We start from the raw sequence: 17,229 nt of genomic DNA, 5'->3' as shown, positions 1-17,229 counted from the left end.
GTTTTACTGGATTATCAAGCACTAAATGAGTTGTACTTAGTGCTACTGTTTCTTACATTATCACTGAACTGTGAGAAATAAAAAGGTAGTTTTGCATACGAAATCTATTTTTAGATTTCCTCTGCAACATGCTGATGGAAGCTAGAAAACTGAGAAGATCTCGATTTTGGAGCTAATTGCATAATTGCATTAACAATCTTGCTTTGGCAGCAGCTACTTGTGGCAAGAAAGAGCCCAACAGTTATGCTGCCTGCCATCAGAAAATTACCAAATATTAGCTGCAAAGCTGTATCAAGAGCAACCCAAGCAGCTGAAGTCCAAAGGAGGTGTTAGCCATTCTTACTCACCTGGTTAAGACCCTGTGGGTTGGTGACTGCAATATCTCCTTGGCTTAGAAGTAACACCTGCTGAATGGCCTCTTCTCTTCTATTGAGCTCTACAAACCACCAAATCTTTTGTTCTGTTGCAAACTCCAGCTACCTACAAATACTTGAAGTCACATTTCAGCTCTTGCCTGAGTAAGATATTAACTCTTGTGGCCCTTGATTGCTGCTCCTGTTATTTCTTCCCAGTCCTGTTTTTTTGTCAACTTGCTTCCTCCAGCCTGCCTGGTTCTTTTTCTACAGCTAGTCAGTAGGCAAGACAGCCTGCATGTCACCAAGGAGAGAACCCGATTCTGTTGCCACTTCTTTTCCCTTCCTAGAAAAAAAGACACTAAACAAAAGAGTACTCATACTCTTCCTTTATCCCTTTTCCAACCATTGTTTCACCGAAGACAGGGCTGTCAAACTGTGGCCCTCCAGCTCTTAGCCTACAATTCCCATCTTTCCTAGCTACTGGCGACTGTGACTGGGGATGAAGGGACTTGTAGGCCAACAACAGCCTGCAGTTCGAGGTCCACAGTTGGACTCCCCCAAGAGCTATAAGAACAGCCCTGCTGTATCAGGCCCAAGGCCCATCTAGTCCAGCATCCTGTTTCACACATTAGCCCACCAGATGCCACTAGAAGCCTACAGGCAGGAGTTGATGGCATGCCCTCCCTCCTGCTGTTACTCCCCTGCAACTGGTATTCAGAGAAATCCTGCCCTTGAGGCTGGGGGTGGCCTATAGCCCTCCAACTAGTAGCTGTTGATAGACCACTCCTCCATGAAGTTAACCAAACCCCTCTTAAAGTCATCCAGGTTGTTGGCTGTCACCACATCATGTGGCAGAGAATTCCACAAGTTGATTATGCGTTGTGTGAAAAAGTACTTCTGTTTGCTGGTCCTAAATTTCCTGGCAATCAATTTCATGGGATGACCCCTGGTTCTAGTGTTATGTGAGAGGGAGAAGAATTTCTCTCTATCCTCTTTCTCCACACCATGCATGATTTTATAGACCTCTATCATGTCTCCCCGCAGTCATCTTTTTTCTAAACTAAATAGCCCCAGGTGTTGTAGCCTTGCCTCATAAGGAAGGTGCTCGAGGCCCCTGATCATCTTGGTTGTCTTCATCAGCACCTTTCCCAGTTCTACAATGTCCTTTTTTAGATGTGGTGACCAGAATTGTACACAGTACTCTAGGTGTGGCTGCACCATAGTTTTTACATTACAGCATGCTGCTATGTCACATCTGCTGATGCAATTGTAAGAGCACCAGTGCATAACTGTTGTGATGTCATCAAGTTGTGGGCAACACGTGTAATGGCAGTGTAGCACTCATCTTTAGCACTTGCTTGGTGGTACCCATGGCTCACAGGATGTGCATACAGATTCATTTCTCCCCCCGCCTCCCGACAACTACCACAGATACCATATTTATAAGTTTCTCTTATGGAGTATTAATTGCCAAGTTACTTTGATAGGATCTTCTTCAACACCATGGTTTTAAAGCAAATGGAGCTCCAGATACAACAGAAAGTAACTTACGTGATATAACACTGTCCATATACTGCGGTAAATAAGGGGCCCACATATCAATGGTTTCCTTCCTCCCGACTTGTTCAATTCTTCTCAGTTCCGCTAACAGTAAGGCTTGGGCAGCTTCTCTCACCTGCAAATCCAACCAGAACATGCATTTGCAATGAGATTCCATAATAATCACATGTATTTGTAAACTTGCCCTAACACCAGTCACTGGATTTAAAGCTTCTTCAATTAGCAAAGTTACATAGTTTCACAAAGTAACCAGGGGAAACCACAAAACTAAAAGGCAGGAATGCAGAACAAATCACTACACTGGTCACTAATGAAGATTCACCAAGCCAAAGCCACAGTTAGGAAATTATGATAAATTTCACTTTTTAAAATGCTCCCTTCATAGGTCCAGGAAGTTCACCATGGAGGCCCCAAATGCTATCATCACCTATTCAGGAACAACATAAGTTACCAGAAGATTATTCTTTTTGGTCAGATTTTTGGCCACCTAAGTCTCAGGCGCAATTCACATGTCCTAGAAGAGAGAAAGTATTGTGGTCGTGAGCATGAGCTGTCCCCTTTGCTAGACAGGGTCTGTTCGGGCTGCCATTTGAATGGGTGACTACAAGTGAGCATTGCAAAGTATTTCCCTTAGGGGATGGGACCATTGTTCAGTGGTATCCCCTGCTAACTGGGCAAAGAGGCACCTTTTAAAAGTGGTGATTCTCTTTATTTAGCAGGGAGAGAGCAACTGGCCCTATCCAGCCCCAGCACAGCATCTCTCCAGTGGCGGTTGTTGGTGTCTTTCTTATGTTTTTTCGACTGTGAGCCCTTTGGGGACAGGCAGCCATTTAATTAATTTCTGTATGTAAACCACTTTGGGAACTTTGGTTGAAAAGCAGTATATAAATACTCAGCGTATTCATATTCGTAGAGCATCTGCCTTGCATGCAGAAGGTCAGAGGTTCACTGCTTGGCATCGCTAGGTAGGGCTGGGAGAAACTCCTGCCTGAAACCTTGAAGAGTTACTGCCAGTCAGTGTAGACAACACTGAGATAGATGGGCCGATGGTCTGACTCAGCCTAAGGCAGCTTCCTATGCCAGTAGCCCAGTGGCATAGGGGCCACCAACTTGTGGCTCCTTCGCACGCTACTCTGGTAATGTGCCGATAGAAGAACCGTATGAGCTGGACCAAGGGAAGGATTACTTCCTGCACAAACATCAGTCAGGCACCAGAACGGAACCCACATGGTTCCAGCACCCAGATTTTACCAGAGTAGCAATGGAAGCCACTACTGGAAAATAGCTCCCATTTCACTAAGGTAACATGAATAGGTTTCAGCCATGGTGAACAATGGGGGTACCCATCCTTGAATCCCCAGATTTGATCAACTATAACCCCCATAATTTCCAACCACTGTGGCCAAAGGCCATTGTGGAAGGGGATGATGGGGGTTGTAGTCAAACAGCATCGGGCAACTAGGTTGGGAACCCGCAGTGACTATGAACTTGGCATTGTCAAATGCCTGTTTAAAAAAGAAGAAGAAGAATGGTATGGGCTTAGACACTGAGAGCACTACTTTGTTTGTGAGACCCCAAAGTCACCTGTTTCCATGTTTCCCAACAATTCCTCCACCACCCTAGCATCCATGAGAATGAAAGCTTAATTTTCTTGAGAATTAAAGCTGAAAGTCTCATAATTCTGCTAGAGGTTTGCAACCACATGACCAATTTTACCAGCTTCTGGTTTTTAGGATGAGGTAGGCTAGAAAAGCAAAAGGTTACCTGGCATGGGTGACTATTCACACACAGAAGTGTCAGCTACCACATGTGAGTGAACTATACCTCCACAGCACAGCCCCAGCAGTAGATTTCCAATTAAGCTTAGGAGCCAGCTCAAAAATTCTACTGTAAATGTCACAGGTCTGCTCCTCATATATTTCTTTAAAAGCTGCACAATCAACATATTTTTTGCCACAACAGCACAGATGTGATGTCAAAGCCAGATAGTCATTTATCAAAAATAGTAGATGCCAACCCCATTTGCCGACTAGTGGAGTTACATCCAACAACTCAGCAGCCTCTCCTTCTAGAAACTGGCTGGAGAAATCTTTGAGCCAAAAGCCCTTTCCTTTCCTGGAATAAAAAGATGGCTCTGAAATGCAGATGTAGTGGAATGCTTATAGCAAACATCAGTGTCAGCTCTGTTTTCTGTCTGCCATCATAAGTCACTTAAAAACTAGAGTGACACAGACCAGAAATTAAAGTGTTACTGAGTAAAAACAACTGAGTAAAAACAAAGTGAGTTTAAAACTACACACTCCTCTGCATATCAGCGTTTATTTCAAAAACCGTATTATAAAAAGGGAGATAAACTTTCCTGGGCAAAGATAAATAAGATTTGATTCTCTATGCATGCTCCTCACTCCTTCCTTTTGCTTTTTAAAAACATCCATAGTATTTTCAAGGATTAAAAATAAATTTGCAGCAGTTATTGAACTGCTGATGCATGAAGAGTAAACAAACTATGTACAGCTTAATCCAAATAGGTTGAAATGGGCTGTAGCTTATGGAAAGGGAGGGTTTGGGTATTCAGTATTCAGAAGAACATTCTGATGGAACAACAATGACATCCAGTGGCCAGCAAGATTCATTGTGCCCTTTGTGTTAATCCTGTTCTCTGAAGTCGAGCTTCCCATTTAACCACAATATACTGTTGTCATACACAGATGTTAACTCTCCATTTTACAAAACTGACCTGCAAATTGAATTGCATATATCTATATATAATTCCAACCTTTACGCCAGAATTATAGTATACTTTTCTTGTAAAAATACACACCAAAAAATGTATTTTGCAGCTTGGCCAGCATATTCTTCCCCCACCCCCTACTGCAGCTTTCAATAAAACAGTACCTCCAAGCATCGATCTTGCCATCTACGAGCCAACATTTCAAGGAGAGGTGGTCTAAATTTATCCAGGCCCACCGTCTCAGGAAGCATAACACAGTGCATAGCAGCAAGTTGACTCCATCCTGTTAAGACACAGGTGAACCATCAAAATCAGCACCATGGAGGTAATTAAATACATTCTGTTTTAACAACATTCAGGACAGTGATTGTCAGCTAAAAATTACCATGGTCTACTTGCACACAACGAGTACTTTTCAAAATAGATCCTCGCTTAGGCAATGGCGCTATAAGTGTGCTGTGTTAGTAACTTAAATTTAACCGTCAGAATTCCACATAGCAGTATGCCAATATTAGGGACACCACCAGGGCTGCTGCACAACATGAAAGGCAGCCCCAGTGGTGATGCACAACAGAGTCGTTGTGCAACCATTTAAACCAGCAGCTGCACAGTTGCCGTTACCTCCACTGTTGCCAGTGTAAGTAGCTCTAGGCAACTGTGTATTTATTTATTTATTTATTTATTTGATTTATATACCACCCTTCCAAAAATGGCTCAGGGTGCTTTACATTACAAGTGTAGACATTTTTTCAAATCATTCGTCAATTTCCTTGTTGCACAGCACCATCAAGGGTGCTCTTCATGTTGTGCAACAGCCCTGATTGGTCCCTAATGCCAGCATACCACTGTGCAGAATGCTGATCAACATGCTTAACATACATATTTGCATACTAACCTCTTTCCAATATTTAAGGCATTCCGGAAGTTCATACTAACCATATCATTATTTATTAATGGCCCTTCCCTCTCCTCCTCATCTTCTAGTGACCAATATCCACTGTTCGTTACAACTTTAGACTGTATGCCCTTCGGAATACAGGGAATACTGTATGCCCTGTATGCCCTTATAAACTGTCCTGAGGGCTGGGAAGATAGTTAAATAAAATGTTTTTAATGAATAAAATCTTCTTCTTTACTAAGAGAAAGTGAAAGCTGGTGGCTGCTGGGGAAACAGTGATTGTCAAGAGCAATCAAGAGAGGAATGCCATTTCTTCCCTGCTCTTTCCTCCTCCCCATGCCAACCCCCATGATTGTCATGATCCAAAGCCACAAAGCTTAGTGCCAAACACCAATACTACACAGGGCTGGATCCAAAGACAGCCTTCCACATGTGCAAAGACTCTTCTGCTTTCTAGAAGGGCTTCCCCTCCACACACACTTTACACTGGAAATGAAACTCAAACCAGGGATGCTTCCCCAGCTTGTGCAAGAGCTGGCATGACCTCTTGTGCAACTGAGAGCATGAAAAATGCTACACAGCCTACCTATTATAGTCAACCTCTTGCACAAGTATCTATGAAAGAGCCCTAAAAGCTATTTTCCTAACATTCATAGTTCATTGGATCCAACCCGTAGTATCCAATTACAGTTAAAGCTAAACAAATAAATATACACAAACACACACATGATGTTTCACTGGACGGGATAGACGACCCATGCTTTAACAAAACAAAACAAAACAAAACCCTACCCCTTCCATCCAAATGTGTTTGTTCCAAATCTATAAGTTTATATTTTTCATGCAACAGATTTATCACAAACAAATGATAAACAAGAACAATGGCTGCAATCCTGCCCCTGTGCCTGCAGGCCTCCTCCTATAGCAGGGCAGTTAGCAGGAAGTGACATAACCTGTGGGCAGAAGCAAGGCACTGATATGCTGCTGAGTATAACAGGAGAAGAGGAGGAGCAGGAGGAGGGAGTGAGGGATGGGACTGGATTAGCAACGACCGATGCTCTAATTCCTCTCCCTGTTTAGTGCTAAACTGTACCTCGCACAATTACGCGACACACCTAGCCTATGCAGCGAGCATCAGGAAGAGCAGGAGAAAATGACTAGAACAATACTGGTGGTTCAAGTGGAGGTGGGTTACTGGTCTGAATACACAATGCCATAGCAACAGGGCTGAAAACTATTTCAAATTCCCAAGCACAAGAGTGGTTTATTTTTTTTAATTTTTTTTTTAAGACAGCAGCCATGACCAATTAATAAAGCAACAAATAGTAAGTGATCAGCACAAATCTTTTTGATCTCTTGATGACCCTGTGCCTAGGATTTCCCGCCCCAGCCCTGCTGTCAACTAAACCTACGTGTAAGCAAGTTATGTGCAGGATTGCAGCCAATATGTAAAGCTAAACATGGACATTTGGCCATTAAAAAAAACAACACGCACACAGAATTTTCAAAAGCCACAATTTAAAAAAAAAGTACGTTCACCAATGCAAGATAAAAATAGAGCAATTTAGCTTCATGTTGCAATTATGTCAATGTATAGTACTCCAGATGTTTACTCACACAGTAACTATGGGCATTCATCTCTCATGTGTTATTTTTTTTAAAAAAAAGCCATTAGGGTACATGAAGGTCTCTACATACATTACAGTTTGTGTCTTATTTTTAGCAGGCTCTGATAGCTAGAGCAGGCCAAACTATGCAGTTTTTTGCAAACATTTTCAGATGTCAAATAATACCCCCCACTCACTGAGCTCCTTGTGGAAGAATTTGCCAATATTTGCTTATTGTTATTACTTGCCATCATTCTGAATTGCTCCCATGATGTCATCATGTCGACAAGTCACATACTACTGTGGCCTGATCCCACACCCTCTTTCATTCCTGTCTGGGTAGGTTCACTCACCTAACTGAAGGAAAACCTAGCAGCTTTCCGGGAAAAGTTAAGTATAACCAATGTGCTTTTGTGGGGGGCGAGGGGCCAATCCAAAACACTGACTGGGGAATAGTTGGCCCAGCTGTAACAGCAGTTCTGCTACGTAGGAAATGTCATCTATCCCTGAAATCACACTAAAACTAAGTTGGGATGTTGCCTGCTTCTAATTAAATTTCTTCTAGTCACTACTTAGAGCAAGTCTTTCAGCTAATAAAAACCAACATGAAGCCTGGCTTTGTATGGCAGCTGAGGGATAGGAAACAATGCCATCAAACGTATGGTCCCTGAGCAGGGGTGGAGCCACCACTGAGCAGGCAGGTTCAAAGAACCCAGGCCACCACCAGTCAGGGGCCATGGGGCCACGGCTTCGCTCTCAAACAGGACCACATGACCCCATTTGAGAGCAAATACCGCCCAATGCTGAATTCGCAGCATGGCCGGGAACCGCTCTCCCTGCCTTTAAAGGCAAGGAGAACATTCCTGGCCACGCTATGAATGCAGTGCTGGCTGGAATATGCTCCCAAATGGAATATGCACCTCACCGGTGGGAGTAACACAGGCCGTCAGCTGGCTTCCTCTGCCAGTGTACCTGAGTTGTTATCTACTGAAAAGATTTCCTTTTATACAAGAAAAGGGCAAACTGAACACATTAAATGACACTGGCTGACATCCCGAGCAGTCTAATGTGGACGCTCTTAAGGAGAATCCACAAAGAGGCAGTCCTGGTGTTGCTCCGAGCTCACCCCAAAGCATGGATGATCTTGCACAAGAGCACAAATAATTTCCAGAGCTCACTAGCGCTCTGCAGATGCTCAGTTAACCGTGTAGTTTGTCCCCTTAATTCAGTGAGAGCCCAGAGCAATGCCAGGACTGCAGCCACGCAGATGCTCCTGCTAGAAATGCCCACGTTAGCCTGCTCGGCATGTCAGCCACTCTTTCTGCAGGCGAACAATTTAGACAAATAATTGAAAGCTACTCCATAAATTATGGGCAGTAAAATATAATAAGAAAACTATAAAGCAGTGTGAACAACCAATTATTCAAACTGACACAGATCTACTTAGAGCCAGCTTAATTCCATTGACGTTAAGAGCTCAGGGTTGTGGGGTTTTTTTGGTCATTTGTATCACACTTAGCTGTCTAAATTATGTTCTTGCATGCTAACTAAAGAGGTCTCTAAGAAAAACGCTGCTCAGCTCAAAATTGTGTTATAAACGTATTCACAGTTCTCAGTTTCCTCTCTTCCTTCACAGATAAAGTGTCAACTCAACTCTTACAAACTTTCCCACTGAAAAATATCCTCTATATCCATAAACAACCTTTTTTCACTATCCATGAAAGTTTCTCACATAGTAACCACCTTTCCTCCAGCCCCCCTCCCCGAAGTGCCCCCTAGGCTAAAATTAAAGTGCCTGAATCCTAATTCTGCAGTCATCAGGACATTTAAAAAGGGGTGGCTGTTCTCCCCCATCCACCCCCTCAAGGTGGAAGACCTTTGACAACTTGACCTTCAAAGATCTTAATATGTTAAATATAAATTTCTTTGCCAGTCAGATAAGCTAATTGTTTAAGTAATATACACTCATCACTTTAAAAAGGCACTGTCTGCCCCAAAGGCAGAGACAATAATGAATTAAAACGAATCATTAGTTGCAAATAAAGGTTGCTAAGTGAAGCTTGTCTTCAAATTGCAAAGTGAATGAATGTGTAGATTAAGAGAGGCATGTAACAATAATGAGAGAGCAAGTTAGTTGAAAGGAAAAAAAGGCCAAGTAGATAGAAACGGAGGCGAGAATACCTTCATTTACTAAGAAACAGGTATGTAAAGGAGGAGCAGGGTCAGAGCCAGAGTGATCAGCTTCAGTGCTAGCAGAAACAGCAGGAGCAACTTGAGCAGGAAAGAAGAAATAAAGAGGAAAATGAAGACAGACGTTTCCAGAAAAACTGGTTAGTATTGCTAAAGAATGAAAAAAAAAAACCAAAAGGAAAAGGAAAAGGAAAAACCCACATCTCCCAGAGCCTTATGGGACTATATTAACCAAAACAATTACCATACAAGGACCTTCCAAGGAGTATGTCAGTAACAGCAGAACAAGTCAATTATAAGATTAAATGTTTACCTGGACACTGCCCAGAACCTTTGGTCAAATATCCATGACACCAATCCTGCTTTAAGAAACGTGGGGTACCCAGGAATGGATTATGTTTGTGGGCTGCAACCCCGGCCACAGTTATATATACCAATGTATTTAAAGGAAGCACATGTCACTATGGGCAGCATTGTGGCTGCCCTTAAAATCACACACAATTGTAACTGCCGAGAACCTACATAGAAATAGCCACTCCCAAATAAATCTTTGATGTTAGTCATGCCCAATTTTGAACATTCTGACCTCTGCAAGTTATTTTAAGGCAAGGCTGAATAATACACTTGAAAGTGAATCTCCTGAGGACCCTGTTAAGATTGAAGGGGTGTATATTCTCAACTACTTTTAGCGAGGAAGCCACTTAACACTCAGTTGCTTAAAATAGTTTATGCCAAATTAAAATTTCTGCTGTTTTACGACAGCCATTTTGTGGATTGCGGTGGGGTCCTCCCCCCTCCTTCTTTTTAATGTGAAAGCAGTCCAAAGGCAGCCATAAACGTTATAGTTTCATTAATGCTCCATGAATCAAATTAACATATGAAAGGACAGGCAGACCTTATGGCACACACCATTCTACAACCAGAGGTCAATGTTAAGATTTCGAGGTCACTAGCTGACACTTCCTTCTCCCAGAGAATTACCATATGTCATGCACAAGCATCTTCAAATTAATCCCTCGTCTTTATTCCATTGCAGAATGACAATAGGCTTGGGCTCCAGAACAGATTAAGCATTGTTTCCTGAATGGTATGTTTGGTTTTCATGCAGTGAACTCCTTTTGTCACTCTAGGACATCTGCATCAAAATTACTTCTTCTGTGATTTCCGCATGAATGCATCATGGTGGCACGCGCAAAGCAGGAAGGAGAACCACCAGAAACCAGCAAGCTTGTATTTTGTGTGAACAACAACAAAAAAATTATGTGGCACAAGAGTTGGTAAAGGATTTGTACTGATAAATGCACGGGCCTTCCAAAAGTACACACTTGGACTCCAATTGTTAAAGTTTACTGCTTGATATTTAAGCTTCACTTCGTTGTGATGGGGGTAGGGGAAGAGAACCATCTCTGTGGTTGTCATTCTTCATATCAATCAGTGTAACCGAAGGAACAGCTGGCTTGGAAGCCCAGTAGCACAGAGCACAGAGCTCCCTGGCAATCTGAAAATAAACACTACATGAATTGATTACACTCAGGCTCTCTCCAATGTGTGTTAACTGCACTGCAAATTACAGTAACAGAATACACAACAAACCAGAAGGGCTGTTTCGAGAGACTGAGGGTTGATGGGAAATACCTTAACTATAATATATGGCCAACGATGTGAAGTCTAAAATGGAGGCACAGTGAGGAATAAAAAAGTATCTTCAGGCTAGTTATTTTTATGACACTGTTTGGCTTCCCTATTTTCAGGGCAGAGGAAAAAAAAATCTATTTGTAGATTTGAAAATGTAAATTACAAATCCAATATAATCCAAAGCTTCCCCCATCAACATGTGCTAATCGAGGATGGCACTTCTGTATACAATAAAATGGTTTCATTACTTATAAAAAGCGCCTGTGCACTTCGGCTTAGGCAATACTGAAGACATTTTTTAAAACGTCTATTTGGTGGAGGAAAGCTTATTTTCATCATAGTATCTTGTTCAGTGAGATACGGAAATATTTATTTTTAATCAGTTCATTCCATTTATCAGAAGCCAGTTAAATGACACAAAACTTTCATTCATTTGAGACTTCAGCTATCAAGAAGGTTTTAAAAGTCATAAAAGTATTTTCAGTTAATGAAATAAATACTCCCCACTGTATTTCAAGGGGGGAAAGGAAATGTAGAAACCAAATAGAAAATTCATTTGGGGATGCTACCGATTTCCTTGGATATGTGTGCGTTTCCCCAATTTCTAGCTTGCTTCTCTTGCACATTATTTCTTACCCACTTTTACCTCCACTTTTAGGCCTGGTTTAGGTGTCACATCCCCAGCACAATAAACCGTGGTTTGTTGGATCATGAATGGAATGGTGGGAAAGTCAGCTATTTGGCCTTCCATGGTTTCTTGGATCACAAATGTGCCATCTGAACCAGGCCTTAGGGCTTAGCTGCACAAATGTATACTATTTATTGCAGTTTAACCACAATGATCACAACAAGATGATAGGCAGGAGAACCCTCTCTCTTTGGTGTGGTGTTATTAGACATGTATATGAAGCTTGGCAAGCCTTTTTATTGTATATCTGCATGGGAAGAAAACTCAGTTTCAACCAACACTTTTCCATTCATCTGAGAAAAATAGCAGTTACCTCTAGAGAAGCAGACAAGAGCCAGTCAATACAACTGTATTTTAAGAGAAAGATGCACCCCTTGAGTAGGGATGAGCTGTATTTTATGAACAGATAATATCTGTTCCTTAGGTTCCTTAATGACTTTTAGAAGGCAAATAAAAACAGGGGTTTTTTAAATCCAGGCTTTTAGATTAGTGTTGTGCTGTTGCTGCTCTGTATACAGCCATCCCTCGCCAACCTCGGTTTTGAATATCTGTGACTCACCAACCACAACCAGAGTATCTGGCGAGATTTCTTGGTAATGAGACAGGGGGTGGTTTCATGATTTCTGGGGGTTTGGGAGTGATTTCTGAGCGTTTCTTTATTTTTCAGTCTTGCTGAGTCTTTTTGCAACCGCGAGTTCCCTAACCCCGTTGCCAATATGATTCAATTGCTAGCCAACTGATAATTCGCCAACCACGAGAATGGAACCCAGAACGGAACCCTCGTGGTTGGCAAGTGAAGACTGTATTGTGTATGTTTTTAACTTGAATAGATTTGTATTTTTGAATATTAAATATTTTGAAATTTAATATCTGTATTGTTTTAGGTGTCTAATATATTTGTATTGTTTTAAAGGATCTGTAAACCTCCTTGGGATTTTTTTTTAATGAAAGGCAGTATACAAATCGGGCAATAAAAAATGTATTCCACACTGTCCGCATCTATTCAAGACAGATGTCAGCAAAAGCACTGGGAGGAATACTATCCCACTTCTTACTGGGAGTACTGCGCTGTGGGCTGCTTCACAGGTTACATTTTTAGCATGCACACAGAAGCAGCTATATATTATGAACACATACAAAGGCAGTGTGTGTATCTGAGAATTTATTTACTTACTTACTTCCACATGTCTGCAGAACAGTGTGCAACCTTTTGAAGTGCCTCAGCTGCTCAGGCAAATGGCTACAGGCATGACCACCGCCATAGTTCAGGCATAATGACTACTCTAGACTTAGAGGCACTTCTGGGAGGAAGCCTTACATGCACCTGCCACTGTGTAACCTGTGATGTGGCTGTGGTGACTGGCTAGTAAACACCACCAATCAAGAGGCATTTTAACTTAGGAATTCTCTCCAGAGGAAGTTCCTAAGGGAGGGAGCTTTGGAGTGGAGTGAACAGGTGGCTATAAAATTCAGTGGGAGTTAACTGAAAGGTTCAGATAGGGCTTGGATGAGCCAGAGATAGGGATGGTTAGGGCTAGAGAGAGAATCTCTGGTTAGGTTCTCTAGGATTGAGGGTAGAATTGGGAGGTTGGTGGGGAGGTTTTACACACCAGGCATGACCTCTGTAAAAGCAAGCTTGGCTATCAAATGTAAATGTTGAGCACGTATGGCTGATTACACAGGATATACAGCCAGGGAGGTTGTATCCCTGTAAAGGTGGAGAAAGTCTAAAGAAGCTTGTTACTGCTAAACAGTCACCTCAGGAACTTGAGAGTAAAGCCTTTGTTGCTGTACCAGCATAGTCTTATATAAGTACCTGAGTCTGAATACCAGTTCGAAGAATAAGAGATGGTGTACAATGAATCTTGCCAGTTCTAAGGTGATTACTTCATCTCAGAAACCATTACCCATTTGACTCTACATTGTAGTGAATAAGAAACCACTGAAGCCGTTGTACAAGAATAAAGTTACTTTCTTTGGTTTGGAACTTTAAAACTGTGTCTATTTGCTTCTCCTCAGGTTACCATTCAGGAGCAATACCTAAATTAGTGTTAGAAACCCAAATTAGGATTTAATTTGGTGGTGGCAGTGTAATAAGTAAATAAAGATTTTAAAACAAATCAAAGGGTCACAAACATATTGTTTATTTCATCATCTATATATTTTAATCACTAATCTCCCAGTTCCCACCTCGGGTCCTGACGGTGGCCCTTATTTATGGAAGCCAGCCACAACAGCATAGGCCTCAAACTGCCCACATTCCACTCTCATGATAGGCAAGACTGTATTATAGAAATGTAATTCACTAGTCATCTGTTACTCTAGCCAGTGGGTAATGTAGACAATTATAGTGCCCAGCCAGGGAAACTTATTGGTCCTGTACCACGAACAAGAGTAGTATTATGTGTGGAGCCAAAGAGACCGTAAGAAAAAGTTTAAGGCACAACAAAGTTTTACTTTCAAGAAAGAAAATAAGTAGATCTATTAGTGTGAAACACTTTGCTGACAAAGTCAGGGACTGAGATGTTATTGGAATGACATGCCATTGTGAACTCATTTGAGTAATTAATAGGCCATCGTTTGTAGCAATCAGCCTGCATCGGTGTACCAGAGCCAATAATCCTGTAGGATCAGTTATATCAACTCAAAGAATTAAAATCAATAAAAATTATTTCAGTCATCATCAATTTAAGAACAGACCTCTTGCAACAAACTTTACCATAAGGTCCATGACAGCAGCAGTTTTCCATCAGCCTCTGCCGACTTCCAGCAGTAAATGTTAGGGGATGGGCTGTCATATGCCAACATTAGCCTGAATCAGCTTCAGACCCCTAACTTCAACTGCTTCAAAATCCCTGGGTGCTGATAATAAATCAGACAATTCAACTTCATTTCTATCACCAGAATCTTTGGGTTGCAATACAGTATTGTCTTAACCTAAATTCAGATCTGGAATCAAAATGTTTTTTTCCCCCAAGGCCCCAAAGCAAAAAAACCAAACAAACCCTCAATCATTCTTCCAGAGAAACTAGCCCAAACAGTGTGGCAATTATCTCATTAGTCTAAACGTTACCTTGTTTAATTTGCCCTTGACCTGTTGGGCAGGCAACAGGAGCAGGAGTCTTCACTTTAGCCAACTCAGGAGTTCCTGGCCTAGGAGGTCTACAAACAAATTCATCAAGAACTGAGCATGTAAGATCAAGAGACACTGAACACTTCGTAAATTGATATTGGGGGTAGTTTTCACATGAAAATGTATTAAAACTGGATCACCACCTCCAACCACAAACCCATAAACCATGGGAATCTTTCCATGATTTTCCACTCTTCTTTCTATCGTTGCTTTCCCCACAAAGACCCAAGGTATTTCCCCATCATTTCCCCCTACAAATTATATTCCAATAACTGATTCAATATCCTCTATGGGTTGCTAAGACCCTCAGTTCTTAGGAGGCGTCTCATTACCTGGTATTTTACAATGAACTCTCATCTTGAAAATCAGACAACTAAATTGGCTGCCAAGGGTCACACCCTGCCAAGAGTCTGAAGAGAGATGGCAAATCTAAATTCATTTTATTAACTAAGCTACTGTGGTTCACCAATGTAACTTTCATTTAGTTGAAATGCAACAACACACATTTTAGCCCTTTGACTGAAAGGCCATCCCAGATGGGATCCAATTACACACAGCTAGAACTTCACCTTCTGCAAACAAACTGCACCAGCATTTAAGGATATAAAGAAGAGTGGGGAAAGTAATGGGTTTTCTGCTCATCACTAGCAATAAAGAATACAGAAATCTGTATTATAAGGAGGAGAAAAAACTGATAAATAAGTACATGAAACTGGTTTTTGAGGTACCTGGCTGGTCCCTTCTTCATATGATCTCCAATAAACGTTGCATTTGTCATACTCATTAAGGTGTTTGCCAAGGAGATAATGGAGAGTAGGTGTTGAGTGGTTACTGCGCGCGATATGCCATATGTGCACCTGATGTATCCTTCCGAGAGAGAAACAGTCTTTCCTACCTCCACACCTGTAGAGGACGCCTTACTTACAGGCTGATTGTATCCAGGAAGCATTAGAGACATGTGGCCTCCTCTTGACAGCAGGCCAAAAGAGACAGAGCAGTGCGGCCTCAACATTCCCAGGCGGTCACTGCAAATTTCATCCAGAGCAATATTCAGGCCCCAAGCATGAAGACATGACATAAACAGCTTGGCTGTGTCCATGGTTAGGTTATATTCTAAGAGAGTCAATGGCTTAGATTTGCTGGACCGATACTCTAGGTCACTATCTTCTCTTCTCTGCCTGGCTTCCTCATCATCATCATCTTCATCAAGAAGATGTTCTTTTATGTTCTCTTTGATAGTCTCTTTAACCTGTTGAAACAGGACTGCTGCTCGCTTGCCAGCTAGGAAAGAACCCCCTTTGTCAGAACTGCCAGATGCTTTCTGCAAATTCTCTGGGGAAATAAGAGCTGTGTTAGGCCTGGAGGCTTCTTCAGTTAGTAGCTGAATAATCAGAGCTTCCACATCAAAGAAGAGTACATGGATATCTGGGTCTGTTAAGTTAGTCTTCAGGGCCTGAACCATCAGAGAGTTGTGAGAGTATTTAGGCAAGTTTCCCTGCAATGAACAAGGAATAAGCTTATGTATTTAGCTTATACTCTTCTCTTCAAGGTTAGTGCATAATATAACAAGTGCATTTTATAAAAGAAAACATAGAACAGTGACATCTGGAAAACACAAAATTTGAATGATTTGAGATGATCATACAACACTGTTTCAATTGAGGGGCAAAAAAAGGCAACAAGCTTTACAACACAAGACAGGCAAATTCATGGACAGCAGAATGTGACCTACCCAGCACAGAAGCTAATAACAGGCAATATTGAGGTACTCCATGTTTCCCAGACTATAGGAAACTTCTATATCGGGCAGCAGCTATATAGGAAGATGCTAAAAGGCATCATCTCATACTGCACGGGAGGAGGAGGCAATGGTAAACCCTTCCTGTATTCTACCAAAAGAAAACCACAGGGCTCTGTGGGTACCAGAAGTTGAAATAAACTTGATGGTACACTTTACCTTTTACCTATTTTAATTACAATAATACAAGCAGAATGTTTTGCTGCTTTCACAACTACACAGAAGATTTTGAAAGGCAGCATATATGAAGTGGGGTTTTTTGTTTTTTTTTTAACTGTTTAATGATACTTCCCTCCTTTTAAAAAACATTAGGAATATACATCTATTGGTGCATTCAATAGGTTAGGCTCCTAACATAATTCCATTCTCACTGCTAAACACCATATATTTCCTTGGTTTACCATGAAACTAAGGATAATGAAAAACTACTCGAGCCAAATCTGGCTGATTTCTAATTGTGGCAGTCAAAAGTGATGAAATAAAGTTTTATTCTCTGCTTCCATTGAAAGCCAGTACAGCTGTCCCAGGCGGTGAATGGCTTACAAAACTACTATGAAATGTTTGAAAGCACTTTGTAGAAAAATGTGCTTCTATTTAATCCACCTTGCAGAACAAGAACGAACAAACAAACCT

The 17,229-nt window shown here is 41.5% G+C and overlaps 1 protein-coding gene across 9 annotated transcripts in view; it reads right to left on the bottom strand.

The window, feature by feature from the left end:
- Positions 1–17,229, bottom strand: part of WDR7 (WD repeat domain 7) — a 316,220-nt gene that overhangs the window by 218,486 nt on the left and 80,505 nt on the right. For 7 of the 9 annotated variants that reach the window (XM_053295511.1, XM_053295512.1, XM_053295510.1 and 4 more), the window contains exons 15-19: positions 15,527–16,293; positions 14,739–14,827; positions 9,334–9,423; positions 4,812–4,930; positions 1,908–2,031 (exon numbers count right to left, since the gene is read on the bottom strand). In XM_053295511.1, the coding sequence (XP_053151486.1) occupies positions 1,908–2,031; positions 4,812–4,930; positions 9,334–9,423; positions 14,739–14,827; positions 15,527–16,293 (1,189 nt within the window). The remainder of the gene's footprint in view (positions 1–1,907; positions 2,032–4,811; positions 4,931–9,333; positions 9,424–14,738; positions 14,828–15,526; positions 16,294–17,229) is intronic. The other 2 variants (XM_053295514.1, XM_053295515.1) reach the window with 1 other exon arrangement.

Source organism: Hemicordylus capensis, chromosome 2 (assembly GCF_027244095.1).
Source record: "Hemicordylus capensis ecotype Gifberg chromosome 2, rHemCap1.1.pri, whole genome shotgun sequence".
Lineage (NCBI taxonomy): Eukaryota > Metazoa > Chordata > Lepidosauria > Squamata > Cordylidae > Hemicordylus > Hemicordylus capensis.
The sequence above is the reverse complement of the archived record's forward strand: the minus strand, read 5'-3'. Positions and strand labels throughout refer to the sequence as shown.